At 50.0% G+C, this 17663-nt stretch overlaps 1 protein-coding gene and 1 long non-coding RNA gene across 6 annotated transcripts in view; one reads left to right on the top strand and one right to left on the bottom strand.

The window, feature by feature from the left end:
• LOC309341326 overlaps window positions 1–10701 on the bottom strand; it is a 223062-nt gene extending 212361 nt beyond the window's left edge. Inside the window, exon 1 of the long non-coding RNA XR_014156214.1 lies at window positions 10283–10701. This is a non-coding gene — a long non-coding RNA (uncharacterized lncRNA). The remainder of the gene's footprint in view (window positions 1–10282) is intronic.
• Window positions 1–17663, top strand: part of LOC309340959 (uncharacterized protein) — a 59140-nt gene that overhangs the window by 33369 nt on the left and 8108 nt on the right. For 3 of the 5 annotated variants that reach the window (XM_081860273.1, XM_081860277.1, XM_081860274.1), the window contains exon 1: window positions 16159–16201. Coding sequence is in view for 2 of the 5 variants with exons in the window: in XM_081860275.1 (XP_081716401.1) it covers window positions 228–309; window positions 593–675 (165 nt within the window). In the remaining 3 variants the exon portion in view is untranslated. Of the gene's footprint in view, window positions 1–227; window positions 310–592; window positions 676–16158; window positions 16202–17663 lie in introns of those variants that run through there. The other 2 variants (XM_081860275.1, XM_081860276.1) reach the window with 1 other exon arrangement.

Raw genomic sequence — 17663 nt, forward strand, 5'->3', positions numbered from 1 at the left:
GTTTCCTTCTGAGTCAGGCAGAGGAGAGAAAACAGGTGAGAGAGACTTTCCTCTGTATACTCCCAAGGGGCTCCAAACAGGATGGAGAACATCCAAAAATGGTCTGCTGATGGACCATCCGTTTTCAGGGAATGAGATCTAACACCCTTAAAGTATCTGTCTTTGCGTTCTCTTTCTAATATTTCTCACCATTCATTTACTGTTTTGAATTCTTGTTGTTCTTTCAGAAAAGGGATCATTTTGCAGAAATGGACCTGGATTCCTGTGAGGCAGAGAGGCCTCCGTTGGACACCAGAGAGAGGCCACTGGGTAAGGAGGAAGGTGGCTTTTCTCCATTTGCTCTTGTTCTGTTGGTTTTCCAACTCATCTGAGGGTTCTTTTCATCTTGGTTTTTTGGGGGGGGGGTTGGGAACAAGGGTTCAGAGGAGGGGAGATGTATTTCTGCACACCTAACATGAAATGGGCACAAACCTTCAATTGCACTCAGCAGGTAAGACTTTCTCAAAGCCCATCTGTAGTTAGAGATGCCCTGTTTCACCTGTGAGAGAAGCAGGCACTCCTGGCATCCTGGTTACCTTTTTCTCTTTTGCAGGTGACAGAATGATGCCGGCAAGACCTCCTGATCCGCCTTTTCATGGGGGCAGAAGAGAAGCAGCGGCTGTGGAACCAGATCAGGTCAGGGGAAGCTGCCTTGTGGGGTCAGAGGCCGAGGGATGGAGCAATGTCATGGACTGGTTGGGCACAGAGGAATGGTGGGAGGAAGCAGCCAGGGAACCAGGATGAGAAGATGGTTCTGAGCCCAAGGACTGAAGGTGGAGGAAGGATTGGCAGTCAGAGGGAGAAGCTTGGGAAGAGGAGGTGTCAGAAGCTGAAGGGGCAACAGGGCTTAGTGAGCTGGGAGACTCTATGGTAGAATGAAGTACAGAATCAGAGGCAGAAGAGGAAGGAGGCGAGTGGGAGGAGGGAGGTCGAGAGGCTGAGTCAGGAGAAGGAGGAGCCACCGGGGGCTCCCTCTCCTTCTGCCAGAATCCACCCTCCCTGCTTGTCTCTCAGAGCCAAGAGAGGTCTAACATGGAGGAGCAAAGGCAGGCTGCACACTGGCACACTGTTCAATCGCTTGCCAGAAACCCCAGAGAGGAGGGGACTTGGAAAGCTGTGGGGAGCTGTGGGCCTTCACTCTCAGCAACTGCTTTTGTGGATGAAGAGGCTTAGGGAATGAGCTGCTGTTCTCATGAAGCCCGAAACTCAGCCAAGTATGTGAACATTGTGCTCTTGCTGATAAAGAGTTAACTCCAGCTGTGAACTGTGGGATTTCCTGCCCAGATAACTCTGTCATACCAGCCTTCTGAATGTCGCCAGTAGGATTCATCTGTAGTTGCAGTTTTCATGGAATCCTAGAGTTGAAAGGGACCCCAAGGGTCATCAAGTCCCACCCCCTGCATTGCAGGAATCTCAGCTAGATCCTCCAAGACAGATGGCCATCCAAACTAGGCTTCTTGTATTTCTATATTCATCATTGAATGCTAAAACAGGCTTTTAAGCAGTGGACAGACGATAACAAATAATTTCCAGGATTCACCTAGCCAGCCCTATCTGCTGCAAAATGGGGCCTGCTCCCCACTCTTCCCCCTCTCCATGCCCCCATGAACCCCTTGAATTTCGCTCTAGGGCATTGGAAGGGAACCTCCCCAGAACAACTCACAAGGAGAGGAGAAAGTGGATCCTTCCATCGAGGAAACTGGAATGCTTTCTGTAATGGGGTTTGGGGTTGCTTGTGCGTAAGGCGCAAACTGCTCCAAGCGGAGTAGCTTGGGTAAAACTTTCCCCTGGCTGGACAGTCAGTACTCCGTGACTGTCTCAATCACTGGCAGAATCCGTCAGTGGGCGTTTCCTGAATTTCCTCCAACATAAAAGTTCTTTGACACCAAGTCGCCGCCTAGCTTCTCTGCGCGGAAGCTTTCTGCGCAGAGTGGGCGTCCCAAGGGGACGTCCTGTCCTCTCCCCGCTGGTCTCACTGGAAGAGTCCCTGAGCCTACCCTCCGAAGCTCCCTCAGCCTCCCCTTTCTCCCTGGCGTCACGTCTATTTCCTTCCCCAGCGGAAGCTCTCCCTCTCTCCTTGCTGGTTCCCTCTCCAGCATCATTGGGGAGCCTTACCACCACCCTTGGCTCCGATGGCAGTTCCCTGACATCCACCTCCCCCTCAGGGCCCTCCCCACCCCCGGCCCGTTCCCTGGGCGGTGAAGCGGGGAACCCCTGGAATGAGCTATCCCTTTCCTCAGACGATTCAAACATCGTTCTCCACCTGCTGCTGTCTCTTTCCATTGGCCAATCTCCCCAATCTGAGCCCTCTTCCTCTGATACCTCCCCTCCCTCTTCCTCTGAGGGAGGATACCCCATAAACTCTTCTTCCTCGTCCGTGGTTCCAAATTGCTCCTCCCAGAATCTCTCCAAAGGTTTCGGTTTCCTTGGGAACCTGCAGTGAAACTCCTCCCGCAGCCACTCATCCCTGATCTCTCCTTCAGGGACCCATGTGTTTTCCGACTCAGGCTCCCCCTCCCAAGCTACCAAATATTCCACCTGTCTCCCCTTCCACCTTGAATCAAGAATTTCCGCTGCCTGACCACTGAGTTCCCTCTCCTCCACCTCTGGGTGAGTGGGGATCTCTCTCTCCCGCCCCGGAAACTCCCTCCCTTCCCGGTATGGTGAAAGTAAAGACCGGTGGAACACCGAATGCAACTTCATGTTGGTTGGCAGGTTGAGCCTAAAAGCCACAGGATTCACCTGCTGTGTTACCTCGAAAGGTCCCAGTCGCCTTGGCCGTAGTTTTTTACAACCTCCCTTGAACGGTAGCCCTTTGGTTGACAACCACACCCGGTCCCCAACCCGTATGGTCTCCCCTTCTCTGTGGTGCTTGTCTGCCTGCCTCTTGTACTCTTCCTTTGCCCTCTCCAGGTTCATCTTAAGCTGTTGGTGTAAGGCCTCCATTTCTTCCACAAATTGCTCTGCCGCAGGCACACTCCACCTCTCCTCCCCCTCCCCTGAGAAGGCCCTGGGATGACACCCATAATTGGCCATGAACGGACTCATCCCCGTGGACACATGCTCAGCGTTATTGTAAGCAAATTCGGCCAGCGCTAGCCTTTCCACCCAGTCATTCTCTCTCTCGCTGATGTAGCAGCGTAGGTACTGTTGGAGTATGCTATTAGCCCTTTCCACTTGTCTGTTGGTTTTTGGGTGACGGGCCGTTGAGAAACTCACCTCAACTTGGAGCAAGCTCATGAGCTTCCTCCAGAATCTGGAAGTGAATTGCCTTCCTCTGTCGGACAAAACCCTCAAGGGGGCGCCATGCAACCGAAAAACGTGATCAACAAACAGCCTAGCTGTTTCCTCTGCCGTGACTGCATGCAAACAAGCAATGAAATGGCACATCTTGGTCAACAAGTCAGCTACCACCATGACGGCTGTTTTTTCCCCTGGACTTGGGCAAATCAGTCATAAAATCTATGGATACCACCTCCCATGGTCTCCCCGGAATGGGCAAGGGTTCTAGTAACCCCGCGGGCGCTGCTTTCTCCCCCTTAGCTCGCTGGCAACGGTCGCACCCCCGTACGTATTCCCGCATGTCTTCCCTCACTCTTGGCCACCAGAACTGTCTGGTGACAAGCAACATGGTCTTGTGTTGACCAAAATGCCCTGCCGTGGGGTTGTCATGTAGTTGTTTGAGTACCCTCCTCCTCAAATCCCCCTCTGGTATGTATAATGCTCCCCTGTAATACAATGCTCCTTCCTTTTCCTCAAAACCCCCCTGATTTTCTCCTGCGTCCTGGAGCTCCCTGATCTTCCTTTGGGCGTACTCGTCGTCCCTCGTCAACCCTGCTAGTTCTCGTTTCCCCACCAATACTCCCCCACACACCCATCGGTCCTCGGGTATCACATGTCGTACTTCTGGCGCTCCTTCTCCTTCCAAGTACTCTGGTTTCCAGGATAGGGCATCTGCTCGGACGTTTTCCTTTCCCGGTACGTACCGAATCTCAAAAGAAAACTTGGAAAACTCCTGAGCCCACCGCATCTGTCTCTTGTTGTGAACCCGTGCAGTCCTCCAGTATTCCAGGTTCTTATGGTCCGTGCACACCTGGATCTTGTGTTGAGCCCCTATCAACAAATGTCTCCAGCGTCGGAACGCTTCGTAAATTGCAAGCAGTTCCTGGTCATACACCGTGTAGTTCTGTTCTGACTTGCTCAGCTTCCTCGAGAAAAAGGCGCACGGCCTCCAGTCGGACTGGTTTCCCGGCTGGAGCAGTATGGCCCCAACCGCTCTGTCTGATGCGTCTGTTTCCAGCCTCATTGGCTTCTGCAGATCCCCGTGCAAGAGCTGCTCTTCTGAAGCGAACACTCTTTTTAGTTTTTCAAAAGATTGCTGTGCCTCTTCCGTCCACACGAACTTCTTCTTGCTACTGAGACAATCGGTGATGGGTGCAGTCAAGTGCGCGAAGTTCTTGATGAACTTCCTATAGAAATTCGCAAATCCCAGGAACCTCTGCACGTCCTTCCGGTTTTTGGGGGTCTTCCATTCTAGCACCGCCTGCACCTTGCTTGGGTCCATGGCTAAACCCTTGTCCGACAACCTGTAACCCAGGAACTCGACCTCTCGGGCATGGAATGGGCACTTCTCCAGTTTCACCCACAACTGGTGCTCCTGCAACCTCTTCAGCACTTCTCTGACGTCTTTAACATGCTGCTCCTCGTTCTCCGAGTAGATTAGCACGTCATCTAGAAAGGCCACGCAATTCTTGTACAGCAGGGACCCCAACACGTGGTGCATGAACGATTGAAAACAGGCAGAGCCCGATTGTAATCTGAAAGGCATAACTAGGTACTCAAAAGCCCCCAGGGGGGTGAACATGGTGGTCTTCCATTCATCCCCTTCCCTTATCCTAATCAAATTGTACGCCCCTCGAAGGTCCAACTTGGTAAAAATCTTTCCCTTCCTTACCCTGGTCAGAATGTCATCAATTCTGGGCATCGGGAAGGTCACCGGCTCCGATATCAAGTTTAACGCCCTGTAGTCACAAATTAGTCTGAGTTCTTTGGAGTCTCTCTTGTCCACAAAGAAGACTGGACTGCCCCCCACCGCCCTCGATTCTCTTATGAACCCCCTCTTCAGGTTCTTGTCAATAAACTTCCGCAGCTCCTGCATTTCTCTGTCCGACATGGCGTACAGCTTACCCACTGGCAACTGAGCCCCTGGGGTTAGGTTGATTTGACAGTCAAAGGACCTATGGGGGGGTAGCCTATCCGCCTCCTTCTCACTGAAGACTTCTTCCAAATCAGTGTATTGCGGCGGCACCCTGGTCTTTTCCTCTGCCCCCATCCCTGCCACCTTGGCCACGGCCATCCTCAGGGTCTCCCCCCGTGGCAGTGTTCCAAGCAGTGAGCTGACCCAAAGGCTACAGTCCGCTGGTGCCATGCCACTACCGGATCATGCAGCGCCAGCCAGCTCATCCCCGGTATGATTGGCGGCCTGGCTAGTGTGGCTACGTGAAAGGCAATTGTTTCAGTGTGTCTGGAGACCCTCATCTTCATGGGCAAAGTCTGGTGGGTCACTTCTCCCCCCAGGAGTTCTCTCTCATCAATGGTCGTCACTTGCAAGGGGCGCTCTAAAGGCAGCAGCTGGAGCTGGTGCTCTAGTGCAAAGTCCTTGCTAAAGAAGTTGCAAGAGCTGCCTGAATCCAGCAGTGCCTTCACCTTAATTGGGTGTCCGTTGGGGAGCTCTAGCACCACCTCTATGGCTATGGCTGCCCGGGGGGGTCTGGTTTGGGCACTCTTACTGGTTGTTTGCCTGGCTGCTGTGCCCGCTGATCGGCAGCCAAGCGCTGGCTTTTCCCTGCTCTTTATTCCCCTCCTCCTCACTGCCAACTGCCCCCACCATCCCTTGCCATGCTTTTCTCTGAGGGCAGACCCTGGCAAAATGTCCCGGCTGTTGGCAGAGAAAACACTTCCTGGTCGTTTTCCACTCCTTTTTGTGCACCTCGCCGGAGTTTGAAACCCCGCGCGCGCGCGCCTCCGATCTCCATTGGCTCCGCTGGCTGGGAAGGTTGCTCCGGCATTTCAGGAATGCGGTTGTCATGCCAACGCTCTGCTCTCCCCGCCTCTCTAGAGCGCGCGCCTCTTGGCGTACTCCAACCGCAAGTGCCATTTTAGTCAGCTGATCCATCGATTGCGGGTGGGGCGAGTGGGAAAGTTCGTCCTTAACCGAAGGGGCTAAGCCTTCCTCAAACATCATCTGAATTGGTTCTGAACCCAGTTCCCACCCAAGTTTGTGGATTAGAATCGAAAACCGCGACCAGTACTCTCTAACTGATTGGCTCCCTTGTTTGCACGCCATCAGTTCTCTGCGCGTCACGCTCTGCTCCACTTCACTAGAAAACATGTGGTCCATGGTGCTAAAAAACTTCCTCAGGTCTTTTAAAGCATCATTTTCCGATGCCATTAAGGGTCTCACCCATTCCCTGGCGCCGTCTTGAAGATGCCCTATCACATAGGCCACCCTCGCCCCATCGTCCACAAAGTCATCATACTGCAGGTCCAGCGCGTATTGCACCTCCGTCTTAAAAGCATTATAGTCTCTCGGATTACCCCCAAACTTATGCACCAGTCCCAGTACCTTCCTTGCAATGGGGGTGGGTTTCCCCTGGGCATCCTGAGTCCGCCTTTCATCTAACTGCGCCGCTAGTAAAGCCAGCTGCTGTTCCAAATCTCTGTTTCTCTCCTCCAGAGTTGGTCCTCCCCTCCCCTAGCTCCCTCTCCGGCGCCTGCTCCTCCAGTCTAACTCATGATTATCCCTGGGCACAAGTAACGTCAAGGACTGATGGATTGCTGTAATGGGGTTTGGGGTTGCTTGTGCATAAGGCGCAAACTGCTCCAAGCGGAGTAGCTTGGGTAAAACTTTCCCCTGGCTGGACAGTCAGTACTCCGTGACTGTCTCAATCACTGGCAGAATCCGTCAGTGGGCGTTTCCTGAATTTCCTCCAACATAAAAGTTCTTTGACACCAAGTCGCCGCCTAGCTTCTCTGCGCGGAAGCTTTCTGCGCAGAGTGGGCATCTCAAGGGGAGGTCCTGTCCTCTCCCCGCTGGTCTCACTGGAAGAGTCCCTGAGCCTATCCTCCGAAGCTCCCTCAGCCTCCCCTTTCTCCCTCGTGTCACATCTATTTCCTTCCCCAGCGGAAGCTCTCCCTCTCTCCTTGCTGGTTCCCTCTCCAGCATCATTGGGGAACCTTACCACCACCCTTGGCTCCGATGGCATTTCCCTGACACTTGTGTAGGCAAAAAAACGTAAACATAAGCTGGAGTACCACCTATTTGCAAAAAGACGAATACCCACACTTAAAATGCAGAATAAAAGAATTCAATTAAAGGGTTAAAATAGGTACCCATAATAAAAATGTGCAGCAAAGCAATCCTATTGAAATAACACAGCAATTAACAGGAAGGAAATAACACATCGTTGTGTAGCAGATCATATTTCTGCTGTCTCAGAGGAGGACATTTCCCTTTTTCTTTAGGGTCCAGTGGGCTTTGAAGATGTCGCTGTTCGTTTAATAGACGAGGAGTGGGAGTTGCTGGATCCTGAGCAAAGAGGTCTTCATAAAGACGTCATGGAGAATTGTGGGATCGTGGCCTCTCTTGGTAAGCCTCCGTGTGGGATCGTCCTATCTGCCAGGAAATTCAAAAAATACCTCTATGTGACAAACCTCATATATTTTCACAGCGCCCCCTACAACACCTGGGAACCTAACACCCCCACAAGAAATAGTAGGTTACAGTTTTTTCTGTGAACAATCTTCCTCCAGTTCTGCCTCCTTCTACCACAGTTGGGCTGGTCTGAGCTGCCCAGACATCTAAATGTCAGCTTCAGAGTTGTTCGGAAAGATAAGTAGCTTCTGTCAGGTTTTCTGTTTTTGTTTTTGCTGCTGTCAGTCTTGGGTTGACCAGAGAGATGACTGACATTGGAGATGGAGGGGATGCCATGACTGGGCCGAACAATATCTGCCCCAGAGAAGAGCCAAGCTGATTGAATCTCAGGTAGTACTAGCAGTGATAATAATAGTAATAATAATAATTTTTATGTATACCCTGACCATCTGGTTGGGTTGCCCCAGCCAATCTGGGAAGCTTCCAACACATATACAGTGGTACCTCTGGTTGCGAATGGGATCCGTTCCGGAGGTCCACCCAGATCCCGAGGTTTTCGCAACCCAAGGATCACTGCGCATGGATTTGTCGCTTTCATAAGCTGATGTTTATATAATCCGAGGGGTATGTAACATGAGGTGCTACTGTATAAACATGAAACAGTAATAATAACAACAATCTAATCCAATGAAAAAAGTACATAAATTTTACAAAAAGTACAAAATTTATAAAGTGAGTAACTTACTTCAAACAAAGCAACATTCAACCAATGATTAGAATCCAATAATAAATACATTGGTTTATTGCAAATAACAAAGGTAATGAACACTGCCTTCTCTACAACAAATTTAATGAGCATTATTCCCTAACTGGGGGCTCCATTTGTTCCTGAGACTCTAATCCCTTTTTCTCTCCATTGCAGATTGTGATGAATTGGAAAGCAAGAACAACGGTGACCACAACACAATCTGCAGAGTGGAGAAGGCACGTAAAAATTTGGAATGTGGAAAGAGCTGCAGTCAGAGCTCCCATTCCAGTTCCCATCAACGAAATCTCATTGGAAAGAAACCCTATCAGTGCACTGAATGTGGAAAGAGCTTCAGTCAGAGCTTCTCTCTCACTTCCCATCAAAGAATTCATACAGGGGAGAAACCCTATCAGTGTGTGGAATGTGGAAAGAGCTTCAGTAGCAACTCAAATCTCACAAAACATCAAAGAATTCATACAGGGGAAAAACCCTATCAGTGTGTGGAATGTGGAAAGAGCTTCAGTATGAGCTCCAGTCTCACTTCCCATCAGATAATTCATACAGGGGAGAAACCCTATCAGTGTGTGGAATGTGGAAAGAGCTTCAGTATGAGCTACAATCTCACTAAACATCAAAGAATTCATACAGGGGAGAAACCCTATCGGTGCATGGAATGTGGACAGAGCTTTAGTATGAGCTCCAATCTCACTTCCCATCAAATAATTCATACAGGGGAGAAACCCTATGGGTGCATGGAATGTGGAAAGAGCTTCAGTAGAAGCGCCGATCTCACTAAACATCAAAGAATTCATACAGGGGAGAAACCCTATCAGTGTGTGGAATGTGGAAAGAGCTTCAGTATGAGCTCCGATCTCACTAAACATCAAAGAATTCATACAGGGGAGAAACCCTATCGGTGCATGGAATGTGGAAAGAGCTTCAGTAGGAGCTCCCATCTCACTTCCCATCAAAGAATTCATACAGGGGAGAAACCGTATCAGTGCATGGAATGTGGAAAGAGCTTCAGTATGAGCTCCAGTCTCACTTCCCATCAGATAATTCATACAGGGGAGAAACCCTATCAGTGTGTGGAATGTGGAAAGAGCTTCAGTAGAAGCGCCGATCTCACTAAACATCAAAGAATTCATACAGGGGAGAAACCCTATCGGTGCATGGAATGTGGAAAGAGCTTCAGTAGAAGCGCCGATCTCACTTCCCATCAAAGAATTCATACAGGGGAGAAACCCTATCAGTGTGTGGAATGTGGAAAGAGCTTCAGTATGAGCTCCGATCTCACTAAACATCAAAGAATTCATACAGGGGAGAAACCCTATCAGTGCATGGAATGTGGAAAGAGCTTCAGTCAGAGCTCCAATCTCACTTCCCATCAAAGAATTCATACAGGGGAGAATCACGGAATTGTAGAATTTTTGACCTTGAAGTGATCCCTGGTGCAATCTATTTCACCCCTTGTGATGCTGGCATAGCAAGTAAAGCATCCATGACAGATGACCATCCAACTTCATTTGAAAACCTCAATGAATGGAAATTCCAGCACTCCCAAGGGAGTCCAATCCACTAACTTCTCTTGCTGTCAAAAAGTTCTTCCGCATGTTTAGTCAGTCTTTTTTAAAAAAAATATAAAACTTGAAGGCATTGGTTTGTGTCCTACCCTGTGGAGCAGGCGTCCTATTAGGAAGACTCAGTTCTCGTGTGCATGTTCTGGAAGTTGGGCAATAGGGGCAATACAGGATTCCTTTTGGTGTACCGAACTCCCCACTGCACCAAGGATTCCCTGCCCGAGCTGCTCCAGATCGTGGCGGATGTTTTCCTGGAGACACTTAGTTTGGTTATCCTAGGGGATTTTAACATCCACGCCGACACGACCTTACAAGGGGCTGCTTGGGAATTTGTGGAAAGCATGGCCTCCATGGGGCTTTCCCTGAATATGTTTGGCCCAACCCATAGCCGTGGACATGCGTTAGACCTGGTGTTCACCTCTATGGATGTTGGTGATCTGACACTAAGTAAAAGCGAAACTAAAGAAGTGCCATGGTCAGATCACTTCCTGGTGCAACTGGACTTCTCCGCGAACCTTCCCCTCTTCAGGGAAGTGGGACCGATTCAGATGGTCCGCCCCTTAATGGATCCAAATGGTTTCCAGAAGGCGGTAGGGGATGTTTTATCCCATGTTGATGGCCTTTCAGCTGATTCCTGGTGTCCTGCTGAAATGTGGAGTTAACCAGGGCTATTGACTGTTTGGCTCTTGACTGTTTGGCTCCGAAGCGCCCTCTCCGATTGCATGGAGCCCGGACAGCCCTGTGGTTTTCTTTGGAGCTGAGGGTGATGAAACAATCGCTGAGACGGCTAGAGCGCCAGTGGCGGATAACCCATTCTGAAGCTGACCGGATACGGGTTAGAGCTCAATGTCGAGCCAACCAAGTGGTGATAGCGACGGCCAAGAAGACTTTCTTCACCGCCTCTATTACATCTGCGGAAAACAGCAGCAGGAGACTCTTTCAAGTGGTTCGCAATTTAGCAGAACCACCTGCTCCATTAGGGCCCAGTACAGGCCACATGATCTCCTGCAATGATTTTGCAAAGTTTACTGCAGACAAAGTCGCTCCGATTCGAGAAGACGTAGACTCCACGGTGGGAGCAGGGCGGGAGAGTGCTGGAGTCCTGTCTAGTCAAGTTGTGTTGGCTCAATTCCAATCTGTTACCCCCGAGGATGTGGACAGGCTGCTTGGACGAATGAAACCAACCACTTGTCTCCTTGATCCTTGTCCATCCTGGCTTATAAATGTAGCCGAGAAGGGCTGTGCAATGGACTTCGTGGGCTGGTGAATGCTTCCCTCTGTGAGGGAGCCTTCCCGGACCCAATCTTTAGATGTGGCCACAATGGCCAAGTATCGCCCAGTCTCAAATCCTCCATTCTTGGGCAAGGTGATTGAGCGAGTCGTTGCTGAACAACTCCAGGCACGCCTGGAGGAAGCGGACCATTTGGATCCCTTCCAGACGGGATTCAGGCCTCAACATGGGACTTGAAACTGCCTTGGTTGCGCTGGTTGATGATCTCCGGTGGGCTAGGGACAAAGGTGAGAGCTGTTTCCTAGTTCTGCTGGATCTCTCAGCAGCGTTTGATACCATCGACCGTAGCATCCTTTTGGACCGTCTTGAGGGGCTGGAAGCTGGGGGCACTGTCATACAGTGGTTCCGCTCCTTCCACCTGGGCTGTGTTCAGAAAGTGGTGGTGGGGGATGAGTGTTCAGAACCCTGGGCTCTCACTTGTGGGGTGCCTCAGGGATCCATCCTCTCCCCCATGCTTTTCAACATCTACATGCAGCTGCTGGGAGAGATCATCAGGTGGTTGGGGCTTGGTGTTCCTCAGTATGCGGATGATACCCAGCTCTACCTCTCTTTCAAATCAGAACCAGTGAAAGCAGTGAAGGTCCTGTGTGAGTGTCTGGAGGCGGTTGGAGGATGGATGGTAGCTAACAGATTGAGGTTGAATCCTGACAAGACAGAAGTACTGTTTTGGGGGACAGGAGGGGGCAGGTATGGAGGACTCCCTGGTCCTGAATAAGGTAACTGTGCCCCTGAAGGACCAGGTTTGCAGCCTGGGAGTCATTTTGGACTCATAGCTGTCCATGGAGGCACAGGTCAAATCTGTGTCCACGGCAGCTGTTTACCAGCTCCATCTGGTACACAGGCTGAGACCCTATCTGCCTGCGGACAGCCTCGCCAGAGTGGTGCATGCTCTGCTCATCTCCCGCTTGGACTGCTGCAATGCACTCTACATGGGGCTACCTTTGAAGTTCTACCCAGACACTGAGGTCCAGCACCAAGGGCCTTCTGGAGGTTACCTCACTGCGAGAAGCTAAGTTACAAGGAACCAGCCAGAGGGCCTTCTCGGTAGTGGCGCCCTCCCTGTGGAACACCCTCCCACCAGATGTCAAAGAGAACAACAACTACCAGACTTTTAGAAGACATCTGAAGGCAGCCCTGCTTAGGGAAGCTTTTAATGTTTGATGTATTAGTATTTTAATATTTTATTTGAAGTCGCCCAGAGTAGCGGGGGAAGCCCAGCCAGATGGGCGGGGTATAAATAATAAATAATAATAATAATTATCATTTTATTTTCTTACTCCTGTAGTAACCTATGTTATCCATCATTTGAGAACCACAATATTGTCCCTTTGCTCTTCCTGTCATAACTAAGGAAGGGAATGAGAAAGAAGCAGCAGAAACAGAGTTCAGCCTTTTAGCATTTATTCTGGATACCTGAAGTGTAACAACTGATTATGAGAGGAGGGAGTTTAAGAGAAGCTGTGCCTGTACACTGGTACCTTGGGTTAAGTACTTAATTTGTTCTGGAGGTCTGTTCTCAACCTGAAAGTGTTCTTAACCTGAAGCACCACTTTAGCGAATGGGGCCGCCGGAGCATGATTTCTGTTCTCATCCTGAAGCAAAGTTCTTAACCTGAGGTACTATTTCTGGGGTAGCGGAGTCTGTAGCCTGAAGAGTATGTAACCTGAAGCGTTTGTAACCCAAGGTACCATTGTAGTACGTTGTTTAATCCTGTGACATTTAGCTGAAGTAATAAGTTAACGTCTTCCTGACAGAGGCCTTCCAGAATCTGATTCAGAGCCAAATTTGGAGACATATGTCACACAGAGAATTTCAGAATGGCTGGGAGAAAGCAAAGATTGGTTGGATGGGCTTTGAGAGAGCTGTTTCAGAATTAGATCGCGTGAAAATCAAGAACGGATGCAGCCAGGAGACGTTTTATTAACACTAGTAACAAAAAGAGTGAAGGACGCAATCCTTCAGAACAGTTTTTGAAAAAAATCAGGTTTTTGGGAGAGGGGAAAATAAGGGGGGGTGCAGGATGATATGTTTTTGGATAAAATGTTATGTTGAAATTACTAATAAAAATATTTTTAAAAAACATTTTGAAAGTGTGTGTGTTTTTTTACAATCAAGCAATGTATACATATTATGAAAATTACAATACATCATAACATCATATAACCTAATAAAGAGTTATAATTTTTTTCATAAAATAGCGCACTGTCTTTCAGGTTGTGTCTTCCTGGAGTTCCACACCTCTGCTGGGTGGAGAGGAAATGGTCTCTCCGCCTTCATCTCAGCTCCACAGCAGTTCTCTCAAAAAGACTTGGCACTCCAGAATGCGGGGAAATAATAATAATAATAATAATAATAATAATAGTAGTAGTAGTATTTATTCAATTTATATACCCCCCTTTATCAGAATATCCCAGGGCGAAGTACAACATTAAAAGCACAATACAGAACAACAATGAAGAAGGCGGAACTCAGAGCCCTTTATAACATAAAAACACAATCAAACAAGGAACTTATAGTGCTGGGGAAATAGTCGTAGTAGTAGTCGTAGTAGTTGTTATTCAATTTCTATACCAACCTTTATCAGAATTTCCCAGGGGGGGTGTACAACATTAAAAGCACAATGCAGAACAACAATGATAAAAACATAATAAAAAGCATCCTGTGAGACAGCCTAGTAATGCAGCCCTCCTTTTGAAACTTGAGGGAGACTCACTGCTCACCTGCTTTTACGGCCACTATGGAGGGGGTGATTCATCCAAGGGAGGCTCCTCTGCTGGCCCTCCGAATATTCTGACATCGTCCACTCTTTCTCCTGTCACCCACAGCCATAGAATATGAAGAGAGTTGTCCTCCCAAACTCTGCCTACCCTCCAACATGTTGCAGAGGGAAATTAGGACCTGCGACTTTTGGGGCCACGCTCCTGAATGAGTCACGTAAATCACAAAAGAGCAAGGACCCCCAAAATGGGCATCTTTTGGGGCAACACATTCACGGGAGCCAAAACAGGACATCCTGGGAGCCAATCAGAAGCCAGGGTGGCTTCTGGAATTGCAGGACGTCCCACTCAAAGCAGGACAGTTGACAGGTATGTGAAGACCGCCAAAGATGGAGAGTCCACAACCCATAGTGCAGGCATCCCCAAACTCGGCCCTCCAGATGTTTTGGGATTACAACTCCCATCATCCCTAGCCAACAGGCCCAGTGGTCAGGGATGATGGGAATTATAGTCGCAAAACATCTGGAGGGCCGAGTTTGCCTATGACTGCCATAGTCCATATGGCTGCCTTTCCCACTGGCTGAGATGCTTCTGCCCATTTCATCTGCTTAGCCAATCCAAATATTCGCGGCCAACAGGTCCCACCCCTGCCTCCAGCAACTCTCTCCCATGGGATGGCTTGGCAAGGAGGTGGCTCCTGTTGTAACTTGTCTCCCCTTCTCTCTGTGAGAATCCAGGGAACGGGAAGGGGAACGAAACCAAGCTAGAAGATGATCACAGGGGTGTTGTGGGGGTTTTTTGGGGGGAGGGGCTTCTTAACAGTCCTGAGTGGCACCTTGAAGGCTCTCCTATTGAAATATACTTGGAGTTGAGTGTGGATTTCATGCTCTTTATTCAGCGCATAGTTGTGAGGAGGAATTGAAATTCCCCAGGAATGTCTGCTTTATATTCATTATTTACACAATAGGCCCCACATGATTGGCTAATTCCAGGATTCACCTGCAGGCAAAATCACTTTTGTGACTTTTATAATTTGTCCCCACAAAACACTTCATCACAGTTTCTTCCTATCTGGTCAAAGGGCCTTTGCTGCACAATACCAAATGTAAGAGTTCACTGATAAATGTATCTCTGTACTGGCTCACTGGGAAAACTTCAGAAATTCATATGGACATGTGAGCTCAGCTACTCAGCAGCCCCTCTGCCCCAGCGATAATCCCTGGCATCCTGATACCTGAGTGCCAGACAGGTAGCCATTCCAGAAATAACAAACCCAGACGAAGGCAAAAGGGTCAGTTTACATTCCATGGGTGTTTGAATGAAGGCAAGTAGAACCATGGGGCAGGGTCCAGGATGCTCAGATTACTGCCACCAAGCCTACTGGCTGCTGTTTGCTCTGATATTCCTGGCTGGTGTCTTTGTTTTTTGTCCAAAGGAGCCCTCAGATTTCTCCATTAACAAAACATGCACTTTCCTGCATTTTGCAGCTCAGCAATGTGTAGTCCCAGGAGAGGCAGGAACAGCTGAAATCTGCCTGGATGGAGACCTGAGAGCCACCTCTCAATATCTGGGGGGCTGACCCATGGAAGAGGGAGCCAGCTTGTTTTCTCCTGCCCTAGAGGGGAGCACCCAGAATAAGGGGGACCAGAGGACCAGAAAGCAGTTTCTGCTGCCTAAAGAGCAGGAAGAACATTCTGAGGGGAAGAGCAGCAGAATCCCTTGGGAGATGGCGGACTCTCCTTCCTTGGAGGTTGTGAAGCAGAGGTTGGATTCCTGCCTTGCAGGGGGGCTGGAATAGATGACCCAGGGGGCTCCCTCCCATTCCAGGAGGAGCTTCCTTGCTTCCTGCAACCCCCTTTTCCCTGCAACCTCTTCCTCCACTTTCTGGCCAAGGGAGGGAGCGGATCACAGACCCGCCAAGAGCAAAAATAAAATGAGCATCTCTGGGATTGTGCAATGCAGGAGAGAAAAGGCAGAGAGGACTGAGCAGGGTGGACTCGGCTTGGCAAGGGTTAAAGGGAACGGAGCTGCATTCCTAGAGAGGCCAGGAAGTAACGGGGGGGCCAGGTCCTCCAGGGGAAAAGCCCCTCCCTCCCCTTCCTGCAAGCGGGGGGGGGCAGGGTTGCTTCCTGCTATTGCAAATCCTGCATTGCTCTCTTCCAGGGGGATCTGGTGAGTCCCTTCTTCCTCCTCCCCCCCCCCAGAGGGTGCATTGGGGAGAAGGGGGGGTCCCAGGGCTGCAGCAGGGGAGGGTGGCTCATGGGGGGGGGAGCCCCAGGGAGCAGGGGGTCCTGCCAGGGAGGGGCGAGGTTGCACGAGGTTTGCAACTACAGTACTCTATATTCTGCATTTGTATAAAGAGGCTGCTTACTCCTTTGGGAAGGGCAATCCTCTCCTGGGATCTGGTGAGTCTCTTCCTCCTCCTCCCCCCCCAAGAGGGTGCAGTGGGGAGAAGGGGGGGGGGTCCCAGGGCTGCAGCAGGGGAGGGTGGCTCATGGGGGGGGGAGCCCCAGGGATCAGGGGGTCCTGCCAGGGAGGGGCGAGGTTTGCAACTACAGTACTCTATATTCTGCATTTGTATAAAGAGGCTGCTTACTCCTTTGGGAAGGGCAATCCTCTCCTGGGATCTGGTGAGTCTCTTCCTCCCCCCCCCTCAGAGGGTGCAGTGGGGAGAAGGGGGGGTCCCAGGGCTGCAGCAGGGGAGGGTGGCTCATGGGGGGGGAGCCCCAGGGAGCAGGGGGTCCTGCCAGGGAGGGGCGAGGTTGCAGGAACTGTCTCCTTCCTTTAGATCTGTTCTGGGGGCGGGGAGGGGAGGAGGTTCCCGCCCCCCTTCCAGAAAAAAAATTATTCAGAGCCCCCTGGGAAATCTAGCAGATAGAAATCTGGCTTCTTTAAATAAGCTTATCAGTAGGACTTCTGCTGCGTGTGACACGGGTCAGCGTCATTGCACAAGAGAGGAAACTTGTCTGAATGGTTGCTCCCAAACCTCTTTGTCTGTTTCCCTTCTTTCTTTCTCCTTCTTGGCAGAGGAGGCCAGCCAAGCAGATCAAGCCAAGCTTTAAGAGGAGCTGGGTATGTTTACATGGAGAAGAGAGGAGACAGAGAGGAGACAGGAGAGCCATGTCAGATTAGATAATTTATTACGGTCAGAGACCACCTTATAAAACACACTTGGGGGTACAGTCACAGAAAACAGGCAATTTATGTACAACAACAAATTTAAAAGCAATGTACACCAATAAACTACACCAGGGAGTTGACTCAGAGTCACCCATGAAACCGAGTTTGGGGATTTTCATGACGGACTATTTTGAGAAGGGAGATGGTCTGCGCCTACGGATCTGTACACAGAATCTGGCGACCATCCAGGTCATCTTCTGATCTTTGCCTAACAGGAAAAGGTCTAATTTTTGCTTTTGCGGGAGGTCAGCGAGCCTCACCAGCAGCGGATCAATGGTCTTACTACGTGTCTCTTCGTAAAAGGGACGTCTAAAGAACAAGTGTTTTGGCTCCCTATCTCTCCCAATGGGCAGGTGAAATGTCTCTGAGCATACGGGACTTTTCTAAAGGCTCCATCCAGGACCAGCGAGGGAAGAGCCGAGCTTCTGGCGAGTGTAAAGGCCCTTCTTGCATT

Source organism: Podarcis erhardii, assembly GCF_964252035.2.
Source record: "Podarcis erhardii genome assembly, chromosome: 4".
Taxonomy (NCBI): domain Eukaryota; kingdom Metazoa; phylum Chordata; class Lepidosauria; order Squamata; family Lacertidae; genus Podarcis; species Podarcis erhardii.